Source organism: Pelophylax lessonae (assembly GCF_965119305.1).
Source record: "Pelophylax lessonae genome assembly, chromosome: 2".
In the NCBI taxonomy this organism is placed as follows: Eukaryota; Metazoa; Chordata; class Amphibia; order Anura; family Ranidae; genus Pelophylax; species Pelophylax lessonae.
Window position 1 is genome coordinate 453,414,870 of NC_138769.1, and position 17,348 is coordinate 453,432,217.

Sequence of the window (17,348 nt, forward strand, 5' to 3'; positions counted from 1 at the left end):
CAGCTGTAATAATGTCTGGCGCCGTTAAAGGCGGCTTAACACCGGATACAGCGTTTTGTTTTTTTTTGCACATGTCAAAATCAATGGTTCTCTATGAGAGCCCATTGATTTGAATGGAAGTCGCATCGAAGTTGAATCATGATGATCCAACTTGTGGCGCGTCCTCTTGAAGGGGAACCCCACGCCCGCCAAAATTTAAAAAAAAAAACTGCGTGGTGTCTCCCACCCCCAGGATACATACCAGGCCCTTTGAGTCTGGTATGGATTTTAGGGGAATCCTCATGCCAAAAAAAATATTAAATAAACGTTGTGGGGTTCCCCCCCAAAATCCATACCAGACCCTTATCCGAGCATGCAGCCCGGCAGGTCAGGAAAGGGGAGGGGGTGAGCGAGCCCCCCCCCCCTCCTGGACCATACTGGGCCACACGCCCTCAACATGAGGGTATTATTGCTTAGGGGCGGGGGAGGCTCTGCACCCCCCACCCCCAAAGCACCTTGTCTCCGTGTTCATAGGGACAAGGGCCTCTTCCCAACAACCTTGGCTGGTGGTTTTGGGAGTCTGCAGGCAGGGGCCTTATCGGAGTCTGAAAGAACCCTTTAACAAGGGGGCCCCCAGGTCCCGCCCCCCCCATATGAATGAGTATGGGGTACATTGTACCCCTACCCATTCACCCCCAAAAAAAGGCAGTGTAGTGTAGTTTTCAGAAGTCCTTTATTAAAATTCTTCCTCCGATCTTCTCCCTTAGGTCTTCTTCCTTCTAGCTTCTCCCTCCCGTCTTCTGCCTCCGGTCTTTTCTGCCGCTGCTATCTTTTACGCTGCTGACCCAGTCCTCCTCCGACGCTGTCTCCCATAATTATGCCAGCTCTGCTCTCTGCTGCTTCTTAAACATGGGATGGGGCAGAATTTGGGGGTCCCCTTGCCAGCAGACCCCCCTACAACCACCGCCCAGGGTTGTCGGAAAGAGACCCTTGTCCCCATCAACATGTTAAGGGCGTGTGGCCTGGTATTGTCTGGGGGGGCACTCACTCGTCCCCTCCCCTTTCCTGACCTGCCAGACTGCATGCTCAGATAAGGGTCTGGTATGGATTTTGGGGGGATCCCACTCCGTTTTTATTTTTTTTGGCATGGGGTTCCCTTGTAAGATCCATACCAGACTCAAAGGGCCCCGCGACCCTTTTTTTTTGTTTTTCATTTTGGCATGGGGTTCCCCTTTAAGATCCTCAGAGCACAAGTCGGATCATTATGATCTGACTTGGATGCGACTTCTATTTAAATCAATTGGGCTGAAAGCTGGATCAAAGATGGCTCTCATAGGGAACCATTGATTTTGAACAGAGCTAGAGAAATGCTGCTAAAAGCTAAAGAGATAAACGCGCATTAACGCCAATGGAAAAAGCTACTAAAAGCGCGTTTTAAAGCTGCTTTTTCTTGGCATTGGTAGTGGCTTTGCAGCTCGTTTTTTCTAACGCCCTGTGTGCATGAGGCCTAACATCATATTTTCAATGATGACAGCACTAAATGTTCCTGTGTACTCTGTGATGAAACATGTTAAATGATTGTTTACATTTTCCTGGACAATAATCTTATTGCAGCTATCAGTCACAAAGGAAATTGTGGGCTGTATTGAATAATTTACACGAGAAACTGTGTTCATCATGTGGACATCAGCTCAAGCATATACTCAGAAGACAGGCTTACATCATAGAAGCCTGTGTACTGAAACCAATGCATGCAAACTTGATAACGTTTCTAGACTGTATTCAAACAAGTTACTGTGTATTGTACACATATATGAGTAGTTCCACACTGATCACACCACTGACTTTGTAAATGTCCTATGGTGATTGGTGGATTTAAAATGAAATCAATGGGTCCAAACCTAATAGAAAAGGGTCCGCCTTTGGTTAATGGACTGTATTATATGTTGCTTTATGATTGTCATTGGTCAGTTGTTGTTTGGTTTAGATTTTTTCAAATACTGCATACTTATGCAGGAGAATGCTGAGGACCTTTGGCCTGGGGGGGGGGGGGGCAAACACAACCAATTAGCCCTTATATAGAAGGGACAGATATCTGTGGGCTAAAAGAAAAAAAAAAGTATAGCTCTCAAAGTATGCCATAGTATAATTGTGTATAAGAATGTTAAAAGATTTCTGACACCTCTTTTCACACCTTCCAGCATTAACTTCCTTTGTCACTCTTGGCATTTAGCCACATGACATCTCAGGGCTGCCAAGGAGATTGGTACTGGAAGACTTCTCTCAGCCAGGGACTATGATTGAAGGTCTGACTAGGACACAGATAGTTTTACGATGCTCACCATGTATCGTTGATTGTTGGTCTCATCATGATCAGTGGTATGTCCACTCAGGGCCACCAGCAACATATCTTATCTTAAGAAAAGTTTAATTACATTTCTTTTGTGCATCAATAGCTTGCTTATCTTACTTATAGTTACATTATTTGTGTTCCCTATCTGCCCAAGCACATAGACAGAACACAGGTAGTATAATTCAGATGGGAAGAAATGCACACAAACCTGCTAAGGTTTCTACCCTCGTGTAACCTCATATAACTGGAGGTGAACCTCTGGAGTTTTTTTGTGTGTGCTATGTGGCGAACGATGTACTCATTGAGTAAACGTAGTTGCAGTCAACACCACAATAATTGATATACTGAAACTGCATTGCATTGTTTCATTTTTATAGACATTTACCCATAAACTAAAAGACTCTCAAAATGAACTTCAGGACGTGAAGTTAAAACTGCAGGGAGCTAGAACAGATATTGCCAGACTTGAAAGTTCAGTGAATTCCAAAGTAAGTGTAATGCTTTTAATTTATTTTGCCAAGTATGTTATACTGTTATCTTTTAAGGCACTTTGAAATTGGATTATTGCAGTTGTAAGCCAAACAGCTAATAAACAGATCAATTTCTCAATGTCTAGATATTTTTTTCATGATTTCCTTATCTGAGAACAGGAACATTGTAAAAAAAAAAAAAAAAAAATTCTTCTAAGCAAAGTGTTGGGCCTATTTACAGTATTGTACACTTGTTAACACGTGTTATGATTTGTGTAATCTTGCCCATACCACATCCCTTTGTGTATGTGCATTGTGGTGTGCATAGTTTATTTTCAATGACATCCAAACATACATACACAAACTAAACAAATGCTTTGTGATGTCTTGAAAAAAATAAAAGCATGCATTGATAAGGCTTTTTGGTTTATTTGCAAAAAATATTAAAAAGCATATTTCTGCTTAACAGTATTTTATGATGCATTTTTGAAGTATGAAGTATGTTTAGGTAAGGACATGGAAAGTAGGAAAGTAATGTTATGTTATGTTGCTTATTTTATAAAAAGTGATTCTTTGTGAATAGATAGAAGCTAATTATATCCTGCTACAATGAAGAATCCTGGGTGAATGTTCCTGTCAAATAATGTAGAACCTGAAATCTAGTCAGTTCAATTAGATGGAATTTGCTTTTCTACTGCTTTGGTTTGACAAGACCTGGGCATTGTAGAGCTTGGAATTTTCTTGCATGGGATTTCAGTGAATATTTTAGTGGAAGCAGATTTCAGCCTTGTTGCATTAAAATGTAATGCACCGCATATGCAATTACATGCTTTTTTGCATGCATTAGTCTCTGGTTGTTAGGAGCTGGCACTGCTGGAGTCCTTTGCAACCAGTAAATACCCGGTTGTTAAGGAGCAGGCACCCACCGGCTTCCTTGACAACCAGTGAATAGCTGATTGTTAAGAAGCCAGCACCCGCCAGTGTCCTTGACAGCCAGCTAGGGGGACATGTCTGGAGCATGGACAGACCAGCTCCAGGCCAAGATGGTGTCGATCTACTATATGTTGGTTTCACAAGTGGGACCCGCTCAGTAGGTACAGTTTCCCCAGAGCCCGTGGACTGGCAGGGTCCTATACAACAAGACCTGCTATACTGCCTTCCACCCAGGACCAGAGACCTCTCAATCTGACACAGATCAACAACCAGCTATTCACTGGTTGTTAAAGACACCGGCAAGTGCGGATTCCTTAACAACGAATTATTTACTGGTTGTTAAGACGCCAGCAGGTACCAGCTTCTTAATAACCAGCATCTTTCTAAAGAAAATTGTCATGTGACCCCAAAAACTCTCCCTCTGTGCATTTTTAGTGCATTTTTAGTGTGTTCCTATTGACTTAAATTGGAAGGTGGATTTCAGTGGTGTGAAATGTTAAAATAGGATTTAAAGATGAATAATTCCAATGAGTTTTTGTCGTTCTGGAAAGGTGCGTTTTAACACGACAAAAGGGCACCAGTGTGAAAGGACCGTAAAGGGCACAAGTGTATGCTGTTCTGAAAATTGCCAGTCACACTTTTGCTTTAGAAAAAGAATATCTTTTATTAACCATAATTAATATATGGGTATTATATATACATATTATAAGGGTTCATAGTACCAATCCCACTGGGGTATTTTTAGGTATACATTTCCTGCCTGTAAAAGGCTGTACTGTGAAACAGCTTCTCTTCAACTATAAGCCATATCTCATTTCTTAATGATCTATCTATGCAGGAAAAAGAAAGTAGAGACCTTCTTGAAAATTACCGTAAATCCTCATCACAGGCAGGTATATGGGAGAATAAGTTTTACCAGCTTGAAAAGGAATTTAATTCTGTCAAACTGGACCTTCTTGATGCAGAATCTGAACGACGGAGGTTTAAAGAGAGAGTTGATTCCTTAGAATTGGAAGTTGAACAGGTAAGAAGCATATGTTATGGCATTTAGTATTTTTTGTTATTCACAATGTAACTTGTTAAATGTTATCTTTATTTGCCTCATGAAGGTGGAAGTTTAGTTCTCCTTATGCATTCCTTGCAGCTAGCTCACTTGTTAAAGCTTAAAGCTGAAATTTAGGTATGGCAGCTTTTAAACAGTTACATTGGCCCATCTTGGACCAATGTAAGTATGTATGTGCCATACCTGTGGAATTCCCGTGGTGTAGTAAGCACCGCCGCTGGCACCATTCAGGGAACGCTTTGCATTTTTTAAATACATTTAAATAGTTTTCTGATTGCATGAGGTAGGGCTTGTAATGTCACTGCCCTGTTTATCTACCTAATCGAGAATGAGGGAGTAAATGCATACTTTTCACCTTGTTCCAGTAGGCTCCCTGTAGCACCGTGACCCGTCCCCCAGAGAATTCCCTGTGAACGGGGGAGGCATGCTTCCTGAATCCTGCCTTTCCTACAGCACTGCAGCTGTGTCCTATTCTGTCCTGGTATGGTGTACCATAAGCTCAAGGGCAGTAGTCCTGGGGGCTTTCCAGGCTTTCCATTTCCTAACAGTGTAGGGAGGGGGGGTCTTGCAACATCATCTAATTACTGACCTCTGCCTGAGTTGCAGCATGCCTCTGAGTCTTCCCTAACCTCTTTAAGGGTTAACCTTTCCTCTGTTTTGTTTAGGGAAGCTAATATGTCTGAGTTTATGGGCAAAATTACAGCCATGATAGCTGACTCAGAATGCAGGGGGTGAAAGCGTGTTTCCATGTTCTCTCCTCCAGAGTCTCTAAGTTCCTTGAGGCTGCGGTGGCTTCTGCACATTCAGCCGAGAATGAGTATTTTACCTTATCCTTATTTTAAGATTTGGTATAGGAGGAGTCACAATCTACACACATTACTCCAAAACCTAAGGACACTATCTCAGTCCTTATTAACGCAGTCTGCTCATGCCTAGGTTTGGAGGTGCCTGCGCTGGCTACACCTAAAGTAGCTATCCTCGGTTCTCTGTAGAGCCCTCAACCTGTTAAGATTTTTTCAAAGCATTTTCTATTGCACCCAGTCCTGTATGGCCTAACCTGGAAAAGGACTTTATCCTCATCACCTATGAAGGATGGGTTACTAAAGAAGTGGCCTCCTCATTATGGACCCAGACATTTCCTGTCTTACCAAAATTCTGACTGTCCCTTTTGAGGACATCACCATATTTAAAACCCAGTGAATAAAAGACTAGAATCCTATTTTAGGGCCTTATTCTCCCTCTTGGTCATGCAAACTGCCATTGTGACTATATTCATCTGCCAGACCTCAGCTTTTTGGTCCAAGGTCATGTCCCGGGATCCTAAATCTATCCTAACCAATCTTTCTGGACCTCATTCCTGTGGCCCTTCTCTATTGTCTTGATAGTCTAGCGCGGGCATCACTAAATGGCGGCCCGCGGCCCGTTTCCGGCCCGAGCTGCTGCTCCATCAGGACCGCTGCGATCAGCTGCTGGTTTTCTTGCCTGCCTCTGCTGCTGTCATTAGCAGAGCAGGGTGGATGGCCGGAGGGACTGGGCCTGGGGGCGGGACCGGCATTGAATGGAGGGAGGCAGCTGCCTGAATTAACATTTCAGGCTGGAGGTGATTGGCTGCTGGGAGGTGGAAGGTGATTGGCTGCAGGGAGGCGGGAGGTGATTGGCTGGGAGGCCCACAGTCGGCTGCCTCTATGCATGTGGTGCTGCTGTTCCTCTGCCTTCCTCGAGATTGTCCCGCCTCCTGCTCTCTGCTCTGTGTAAGGTAGGAGAGTGAAGGGAGGACAGGGCTGTGAAGTTGTGAAAGATGATTGGGGAGCAGAGATCATGTACAGGGGGTTAGTGTGGTGTGTGGGGATTCATGTAAACGGGAGCAATGCTGTGGGGGTGATATGTCTAGAGGGTAGTGGTGTGTGTTGATGTAAAGGGGGGAAATGCTATGGGGGTGTGTGTTAACAGGGCAGTGCTGTGTATGTGTGTGGGGGTGTTGCAAAGGGGCAGTTCTGTGGGGGTGATATAAGGAGGCAGTGGTGTGTGTTTGTGTGTGTGTGTGTGGGGGGGGGGGTGATGTAAAGGGAGACAGTGCTGTGAGGGGGATGTGAAAGGGGCAGTGCTTTGGGGGTGATATGTGAAGGGGGCAGTGGTGTGGGGGGATGTGAGAGGGATAGTGCTGTTGGGGGGATATATGAAGGGGGCAGTGCTGTGGGGGGGATATGTGAGGGGGGCAGTGCTGTGTGGGGAGGTGAAGGGGGCAGTGCTGTGGGGGGGGATAATAGGGGGGCAGTGCTGTGGGAGGAGGTAAAGGGGGCAGTGCTGTGGGGGGAGGTAAAGGGGGCAGTGCTGCAGGAGTGATATGTGAAGGGGGCAGTGGTGTGGGGGGATGTGAGAGGGACAGTGCTGTTGGGGGGATATGTGAAGGGGGCAGTGCTGTGGGGGGTATTAGGGGGGCAATGCTATGGGGGGAGGTAAAGGGGGCAGTGCTGTGGGGGGGATATGAATGAGGCAGTGCTGCAGGAGTGATATGTGAAGGGAGGCAGTGCTGTGGGTTGGGGGTTATGAAAGGGGCAGTGCTTTGGGGGTGATATGTGAAGGGGACAGTGGTGTGTGTGGGGGGTGGTGATGTGAAGGGGACAGTGGTGTGTGGGGGGTGGCGATGTGAAGAGGGACAGTGCTGTGAGTGGTGATGTGAAGGGGGATAAGCAGCTGCACAGAAAACGTGCAGGGGTACAATTGACTCTTAAACGCAATGAAATACAAGGTGCGGTTTCCCACACATGGAAATTGCATGGTACATACGCACCATGCAGTTTCCATGCGACAGCGTTTTTAAAAAGGTGCCAGGGCCTTTTCCCAGCAGAAAACGCAGACACAACAGCCCATTCAAATGAATGGGCTGTCGTGCCTGCACACCTGGGCTGTGATGTAAAGAATCCGAGTCATCACGCAAAAATGCAATCTTGACCTCTGCTGGAAGAAAATTTTACTAATCGGACCTCCATGAATTTTAATTCAATACCCCTGGTCTAGCGGGTATCATACGACAAACATCTATAATGGGCTTCCTTTCGGTACATATGGACCCTACAGCTCAAACGTTGATCTGCAGAGCATCTGTGCAAGAAACACCTCTTACGTATGCCCTATGATGGGGAATGCCTCATTGACGAATGCCTGTACAACTTCTTTATGGAAAACACTAGGGACAAAATTACCTTTTTGCAACAGTAAAAGAAGGCAAATTCTCCATCTGGGAAACACTCGAAATGAGGAGGCTCCCACTCCTGAGGGGACATTTGTTGGGCTGCTCAGCCATCTTGTCCCAGAACATTTTTAGATGTTTGGATCCAGAATATCGTGTCCAGGGGCTAGAAACTGGAAATTTGATCTGTTTCCACACCACTGTATGTCATCAAAAGTTGCCAACATCCCTGCAACATAACAGACCTTCAGAAGCAAAAAATAGACAGAAGGTCCGCAAGATTTTGTCAACGAGGAACAACCAGTATTGAAAAAGTACAAAAGGCTTTGTTTAAAAACAATATTAATAATTACATAAACTGCACCTCCACCATTTACACAATTAAATTATGACAACATTGTCCAAGGATACAGGTAGCTACCACAGCCACTCATCCATCCACTCACAAATAGGTTAGTGTGTGTATATGGACAGCAAAAAGACCAAATTAAAAGAAAATAGTTATGGACCCACAAGATAAATGATTGCCCTGTAAGATGATCCACTGGTCAATTCATACAGCCTTTACAGGTAAGTATGCACAAGTGCATCAGTCCTATAGCAGTCCCAGGATATTTGCATAAATCACATATGTGCCAGTAGCCATAAGATATAAATATGGACTGTATAAGTAAGGCAGTTGCCTGGGACAAGGGAGGGCTACAGGGCCTAGAGGCTTGTGTGTGTGTAATCCAGTGTGCTTGGTGGGATGGTGTCAACCGGGGGCAGTTGCGGGGAAAGAGAGGGATTTTCTTCTCCCTACACACCAAGCAGCACATGCTACAGCTTCCATGTGGACAGTCCTGCTGCTGCCGCGTGTGTGTTGGTGAGATGGCATCAGCGGGGGATGGATGTGTAAGCCCAGCGGGGTGACCGGTCCCAGTGTATCTCACCGCTTCCCGATACTCCCTGTTTGCACTAACTGGTGCCAAATTGTCCACCTGTCTTCACAGGGGAGAATTATCCCGCTCCCTGCACTCCCAACACCACACGCTGCAGTCTCAGTGTGCACTGTCCTGCTATAGCTGCGGCTATGAGGAAGGCAGAGTGTCCATAGAATACAATCTGTGTCCAGGCATCACCGACGTGATGATGTCATGCTGATGCAATTCACTCATCAGACAAGCTTCTATCTCGCTCTGAAGAAGACTCAGACAATGCCACGGGAAGGACCAGAAGTCAAAGAGAAACAGATCTGATTCTGGCTTGGGCAGAACTTCACATTCTAGCCTTGACTGCTGTGCACATCCCAGGTGTGTAAAACTGTCAGGTGGGCTTAGTCAGTCAGTTTCTTTACCCTGAGGTGTTTCAAGTCCTCTGTCTGTCAGGGTGCCTGGAAACCAGACCACATGAAAATGCAAGTAAAATAAAGCGATTTATTTAAATAACAATAATCGTACAGCAAAAGAGAGGAGCAAAATCAAGAACACCCAGGGTCAAGTTCGGAAACGGGTAGTCATTCAAGCCGGAATTCAAGTCCAGGAACAGGTAGTTATCCAAGCCGAGATAGAGTCCAGAAGCAAGTAGTCTGCCGAAGCCAGGTCATCGTCTGATGCGGGGTCGTCTGCCGATGCGGAATCCAGAGCCAGGGAGGTCGTCAGCCAAGCCAAGTCATGCACGGAGAAACCACAGAGACCAGAGGACTGCTAGCAGTGATGCACCTTGCAGCACAAACGCAAGGGCAAGGTCTGAAAGACATCAGGTGATATATATAGTCAGGTGTGCAACATCATCACTGAGCGATGCCCAGGCAGCAGACAAGTGATGATGCAAACAGAGTTTATAAGAGACAGCAGTCTGCACATGTCCAAGATGGCTGCCAACAGGGAGGTAAGGTAAGACCTTGACAGTGACAGATGGTGACTTCCTGGCTTCCATGTTCAACAGCAAACTCAACAGGTTTGTTTTCAAATCCAGGGATCATCTAGCCTTCACAGTGGATGCTCTGGTGACTCCAGAATCAAAATGGAGGGCATTCCAGTGATTCTCATCACACCAAACTCACCGGGGAGGACTTGGTACTCAGACCTCAGCAGACTGTCTGTGGGCCCTCCTGCTTCTCGGTCACTTTTTTTATCAACTTGGCTTTGGAGGCCAAGATCCTGTGGGAGAGAGTCATGTTTCGTCATCTCTGCACTCTTAAAAGCTAAGAAATAGACTATCATCACACATATTTCACACATAGTGTGAGACAAGAAAATGTAATCGCAGGAAGTTCTCTGTAGGAAGAATCCTGTCCTTTCTTCAGTCCGGTCTGGATAAGTATTTGGCTTAGAGTACTTTCAAGGTTTAGACCTCAGGGACTGCTTGCGTCTCACTCCTCAATTATGGTCTTTTTACAGGGTGCCATTCATGTTGCTCCATCTGTCTGTTCCTCAGTGACTCTGTGGGATCTCAACCAATTTTTATTTTTATTGGTTAAAGACTACTCTTTAACCTAATAGGGATATTCCAGTGTCTAGCCTTACTCGCAAGGATGCCTTTCTCATTGCCATAATTTCTGTGAGTCTCTAAGTTGCTGACCTTAAAGGGGTTGTAAAGTCAGAAGGTTTTTTTATCTTAATGCATTCTATGCATTAAAATAAAAAGCCTTCTACAGTATGTGCAACAGCCCCCCTCAGTCCCCCTAATACTTACCTGAGCCCATCTCTATCCAGCGAGTTTCAGGAGTGTCTCGGCTGCCTGAGACTCTCCCTCCTCATTGGCTGAAATTTTCCTTCTTTCTGCTCATATATAGTTACCTTGATTGACTCCTGTATTTGGGGATTTTCCTCCCATGGGCCGGCAGGCTAATATAGGTCCATAGACCTCCTCCCTCAGATTACCCTGTTTGCTCTAGTGCAGTAGGGTAAGTAGGCATTCATTCACTATGAAATGATTTGTCCTTATAATCTCACACATAAGGAATGTTTTCAACCTTGTACGGAAATGTAATGTTAACCCTGTATTGATATCTACTATGGATGGGTTGTATGAATAAATAACTTGTCATGTGTATTTGACCGTGCACCAAAATTTCATGAAGTTATAGTTTTCCTATGTTTGTATTCTTCTTTCTTCATAGATTTTTTTTAATTGTCTCAATGTATTAAAGACGTTTGGTCCTGAAGAATCGGACGATCCGAGAAATGCGTCAATGTTTTTATATTGTATAAAATAAAAGATGTATTTTTTACTATTACTTGTACTGTATATACTGATGTGACAAGGGAAGTTTATTTAAAGTCCCATACCCAATGTTCTTCCTTTCTCCTTGATAAAAAATAATGTTCTTTAGCCAGGAACATGCAGGTGCATCTCAAAAAATTTGAATATCAACAAAAAGTTAATTTATTTCAGGATTCAATTAAAAAACGTGAAACTCAAATTTTATATAGATTCATTACACACAGAGTGATATATTCCAAGCATTTTTTTTTTTGTTGACTATGCCTAGTGAAAACCGCAAATTCTGTATCTCTTCAGTATCACTCTAGTCAGTTAATTAACTCAAAACACCTGTTAAGTTTTCCTGAGCCTTGAAATGATCTCTCAGTCTGGTTCAGTAGGTTACACAATTAAGGAGAAGACTGCTGACTTAACAGTTGTCCAGAAGACAGTCATTGACACCCTCCAAAAGGAGGGTAAGTCACAAAAGGTCATTGTTAAAGAGGCTGGCTGTTCACATAGTGCTGTATCCAAGCATATTATTGGAAAGTTGAGAGGAAGGAAAAAGTGTGGTAGAAGAAGGTGCACAAGCAACAGGGATAACTGCCGCCTTGGGAGGATTGTGAAGCAAAGGCCATTCAAGAATTTTTGGTTGAGATTCACAAGGAGTGGACTATGGTTGGTGTCAGTGCTTCAAGAGCCACCACACACAGACGTATCCTGGACATGGGCTACAACTGTCGCATTCCTTGTGTCAAGCCACTCTTGAAATAGAGACAACATCAGAAGCGTCTTACCTGGGCTAAGGAGAAAAAGGACTGGACTGTTGCTTAGTGGTCCAAAGTCCTCTTTTCAGATGAAAGTAAATGTTGCATTTTATTTGGAAATTAAGGTCCCAGAGTCTGGAGGAAGAGTGGAGACACACAGAATCCAAATTGCATGAGGTCCAGTGTAAGGAAGGCCACCTACATTCAAACTCTAGCAACACTCAGTCCCCATTATATTTTAAACAACTAAAATTAACTTATCCCATGAGTGGTGCATGAGAAAAATTTAATAGTGTATATAAAAAAGTACAAAATGTATTACAACATATTAAAACAGACTAAGAAAAAAATATGTAGCATTGATATAGCTCATAGTCATGTCATCAATATCCACATATTAGGAATGTAAGTACAAATGCAGCGATGAAGATTATTTAAAATGAAACAAAGCACCATTCATACAGATGTAACGTTTTCAAGCTCTCTATGCGTTTCATCAGGCAATGCCCACTTCTTCAGAAGACAGTCCAGATATAATTTTTATATGAGTAAATATCAATGTTGGCAAAATAATAGATGAAAAATAATGTAGATAAAATAATCTAAATGTGTAGGCAGCAGGATCCCAATGTTATGGAGCAAAACCCATAGGGATGATTTCAACTGGGATCTGAAGGTATAGGGTGGACCCGGGGCCAGACACCAAAGTAGGGTTCAAGCTTGGACAAACCCCCTCAAAAAGAGTGGCCAAACAGGCCTAGAGAGGGAACAGCGTCACCCCTGCTCACAGCCGGCAAAAGAGATCCCTTTTTTTTAAACTTTCTGTAAAATCCTTTTCTTGGAGTACATTACCTGAAACAAGTCCCTCCCCTCTGTACTTGTGATCCTCTCCTATCATTGCTGGCTAACAAAAATGAGGGCTGCTCATAATTGGAGAGGTTATGCGGGGCTGTCCTTACAGCTTAACTTTTAACCAGGGAGAGGGTAGGGGATTTCCAGGCCTTTGTGATTGTTTGCTTATCTGCTGTCAGAATGTGGAGAAATAGTTTAAAAATCTTTTTGGGAAGACCTAGAGGTTTAAGATTTATAGTGGTTACCCCCAAAAAAAAATGATGCTTCTGTCCCTTTAATGTGCAAGTTGTAGCATAGTGCTTTCATTTTTCAACTACCCCTTTGTATCTCCCGATTACCTATTTGATCCTGCCTGGTCTTGACTTTCTGCCTGAGAGCAGACCATGTTTATCATGGCTGCTGAGCTATGGGATTGTGGTCAGGATACGTGTCTCCGTCATCCGCTCTGTCCCGTGTCCTCCTACCCCCTCCCCTCCCTGCCTGATAGCTCTGTGTGTGTATGAGCTACCTCTCCCCTCCTGCCGCTATTAGTATTCATTTAACATTTTAAAAAATTATTGCCAGCCCCTATGTAAGTGTATGTGGAAAACGAAGCTTCTAAATACGATGTTTTCAGATAGCTTCAGGCCAGTTACGTGACCCCCGGCCGCTCTCCACTCCCATCTAAGGGCTACAGCAGGAGGAGCCAAGCAAATTCTTTTTTTTCAGATGCTCAGAGAGTTCTTTGCCGTGAGGTGTCATGTTGAACCTCCAGTGACCAGTGAAATTGCTAATTGGGCCAAATTTGGACATTGGGGTGTACTCACTTTTGTTGCCAGCGGTTTAGACATTAATGGCTGTGTGTTGAGTTATTTTCAGGGGACAGCAAATTGACACTGTTATACAAGCTGTACACTCACTACTTTACATTGTAGCAAAGTGCCATTTCTTCAGTGTTGTCACATGAAAAGAGAATAAAATATTTAAAAAAATGTGAGGGGTGTACTCATTTTTGTGAAATGCTGTGTGTATATATATACTGTATATGTGTATGCATGCGTGTGTGTATTTATTTATTTATGTATATTTTGTTTTTCATCATCAGCATATTACCTCGGAGCAGTCCTACAAATCTCAGTTAAGCAACATAACCAAATCAGCAGCAAGGATGGAGGAAGAGCTGCGGCAGGCAAAAGCAGAAAAGGCTTCCACCCTCAGTGACCTGACCACTACACGAGAGCTTTGTGTTAAATTAGATTCTGGGAAAGAGCTGATAAACCGTCAGCTCTATGCCAAAACCCAAGATGTAGAGAGGGTATGTTACTGTGTAGAATATAATTAAAATATGTGCGGGCAAGGCACAGGTTCCTGTTAATGCCAACGTTTTGAATTTATAAGAAATTGTCCTAGTGAAAATAACCTCTGTTTCAATAGTTTGAGAAGTCATAGGCAATCTGTGGTAGCCAAAGGCTTTAGTAAGAAAAGCAGCACAGAAATATGGTTTTAATTAGAAGCAGTGAACATACAGGTATTGAATGCAGTTAATAAAATAATATAAAGGCCATATTATCTCCCTTATCTAAAAATACATTTTAGTGTATACATTGATTACATTCTCTCAGCATTACCACTTATCTATAAAAAGTTCTCAAACCTACAGAAGTGGACCTATTTGACATGTTTATGATTGTATTTATTGCTTTTTTCTATGGTGGTTTCAGACAGAAAGTCAGCTGTATATCTGGAAAAATATTGCTTTCCACAATACCTTTTTGGTTCCAATGGTTTAAGACTTTTTATGTTACATTCCTGTGATTGCTGCTTAAAAATGCAGTTCAAGTAGAAATCCCAGCTATTATTTTCATGCGACTGGTTCATATCTGAGCCCCACATAATACATTTAAAAAAAATGATGCATGCACCATTTCTGTGTTTTAACGCACATTAGGCAGGGTCTTTTAAATTAATTATAAGCACATGTGTAAATAAATATGCTTTTCTACAAGTTAATGGGTATACATATTTTTAAGAGATATGGTTTTTTGTTTTAGCTGGTTTATGAAATTGATATAATATGTTCATAATTAGGATTATCTACAAAAGGGCACTTTAATGCAGATCTAGCATTTTCAATCGCAGTTGTTGTGAATCAGATGGACACATATTAGCATTATCAATTCACATATTAGCATTATCAATTCACATTATTACTTTCTTGCCAGTTCCAGACACTACATTGTATTTTCGGAGCCCCTGTCTAAATACCCAAACAGTGACAGCATCTGATAGGATGTAGTCACTGTTTGGCCAACAAGTTTCCACCTGGATCCTTCAAATTTTCAATCAAAGTTTGTCAGTGGTGCCATCAAAGCCAGTCATGCAGGGGTCAGACAAATTCCAGACGTGTATAAAGCTATACACAGAAACATAGTTTTTAAAGGAAAACCTGTACTAAAAGAAATATGAAGGCTGCCATTGCTGATCTCTTTTTTAAATGCTAGTTGCCTAGCTGTCTCAGGTTTCAAGTCTGATTCCAAGTTCCAGAATAAGAATGTAACAAGCAAAGTCAGAGTGAAGTCAAAATTATTGGTCTTCATGCTTGTTCCAGTAACCCAAAAATATTAAAGCCTTTAGACCAGTATAGCAATATTTTTTACCAAACAGCTAGAGTTTTCAAATGGGTAGGTCAGCTGTGGTAGCCTACGTAATGCTCTGATGACAGGTTCCTATACTGCATTAACACCCATCAATAGGATTGATCACAATAAAGTGGAACTCCAGGCATACAACTCAATACATGGTTGAAATACGTATGAAAACTGATTTGTTATACAACTCTGCTTCATTTTGCTGAACTGCAATTAAACACCAAATCCTGGTCCTGCTTTTTCCTTGTCCGTTTCTTGGACAATAAAGGAGCATCGGCACACTAGAAAGTGTACAATAATTAAAACAGCACTGTGTAAAATAACAGAGCCCTGATTGGTGCAGGGTGTTGCCCTGCCCTATTCAAGTCTTAATTCTGCCTTACAGAGGACTATAAGAAGCTAAAGGTAAAGACATATCTAGGTATGTAAAAATGCATCTAAACATTTTTTAAATGAAAGCATAAGTAAGCTAAATGGGGCTCTGCCATAAGTTGATCTCCCTGATTCGTATATCTAATATCCAAGAAAACTGTTCCCCTTAAAAAAAAACCTTAACAAAATACAATGCTTCCTGCACATGTTAAGTTTGTCCTCTGTAATCTATTTTTTGAAAAGGTAAGGCATCTATGCAAACATGTAAAAGAGGCACTTGAGAAAAAAAATAACACAGAAATTATTATTATATTGTATTATACAGTGGTTTGCAAGTAATTAATAATTGTATCTGTGATTGCCAGAAATATTGCAGGTTAAAGTAACATTTTATCCTTATTAATGGCCTAGAAAGAAATGTCCTACCCTAAGACCACTCCCACACTAAACTTCCCTGTAACCCTAATGATAACCTCTCCTTAAAGCCCAAATAAATATTCAGTTTAAATTACATACAGAATACATTCCAGGTAACAAAAGGTTTGCAAACATAAAGGTATGCAAAGTCTTACAGTTTGTTTTCTTTGAACAGCAGTTACAAACTGAAAGGGTAGGTTGACACTTTGCCGCTGGGGTGCATTGTGTCAACGCATGTACATTAATGCACTTTTTTTGACACGTTAACATGCTGCATTATGTAGACCATTGAAAATGAAAGGGATGGCAATGCACTTCAAAGAGCCTGAAAAACGGACCTGCACCTTTTCTGTCAGAGTGCTGCACTGAATGTGTTGCTGCATCTTGCGTTGTGCTGCAGTGTATGTCTGTTGGCAAGATGTGTTGAGGTGCTATTCAGAATGAATGACCCTGCATCGCACAAACTCAAGTAGCATTAATTTGGGTTGACGTTAATCTGCTTGTTCCCACCACACAGTAGTTTGAACTGAGCCTATGACATTGGACACTTTTTTTTTTTTTTTTTTTAATATGTCGCAAATGTATTTAGTTGATTTAAACTGAAGATTCAGTTAGGCTTTAAAGTGGGACTTAAAAAATTATAAAATTTGTAAATGGAAAGTTTTTTTTTTTATTGCAGAAGAGACATACTATGTTTCTTCTTGAATAAAGATTTCTACCTTCATTCTCGCAAGCTCCTTACATTTTACACTGAGCTGTTCAGCTCAGTATACAATCCTGGCGCATGCCAGAATGAATTCATTCCTGTGTGTATGCGTGGCAGTTATGTCAACCCAACAAGAAGTCAAGAAGCTGGCAAGAAGATGTTGGCACTAGCGAGGGGCTGTGCAGACTACGCATTCCTGGAGTAGAGGTGAGTAAAGGTCTGCTTTAAGAAAACCTATCATCCTGTTCGTACACTGACCTCTCCTGTGCCAGTATCCTGTTTTTCCAAGACTAATCTTCCTTTGCTAAGAGATACCAGTGCCAGTATCTACTGCTTCATTTTAAAATGTCTTTTTTAGAATATCTTATGGTGAGACAGACCAAAGGTAACTGATCAGTCCTTTCTCTAAATTACTTCTAAGTACAGAAGGTAT

At 42.5% G+C, this 17,348-nt stretch overlaps 1 protein-coding gene across 1 annotated transcript in view; it reads left to right on the forward strand.

The window, feature by feature from the left end:
• Window positions 1–17,348, forward strand: part of LOC309548144 (uncharacterized protein) — a gene marked incomplete at its 5' end in the record, with an annotated part of 250,508 nt that overhangs the window by 69,557 nt on the left and 163,603 nt on the right. Inside the window, 3 exons of the mRNA XM_082248108.1 lie at window positions 2,710–2,820; window positions 4,574–4,759; window positions 13,878–14,087. Of these exons, the coding sequence (XP_082104234.1) occupies window positions 2,710–2,820; window positions 4,574–4,759; window positions 13,878–14,087 (507 nt within the window). The remainder of the gene's footprint in view (window positions 1–2,709; window positions 2,821–4,573; window positions 4,760–13,877; window positions 14,088–17,348) is intronic.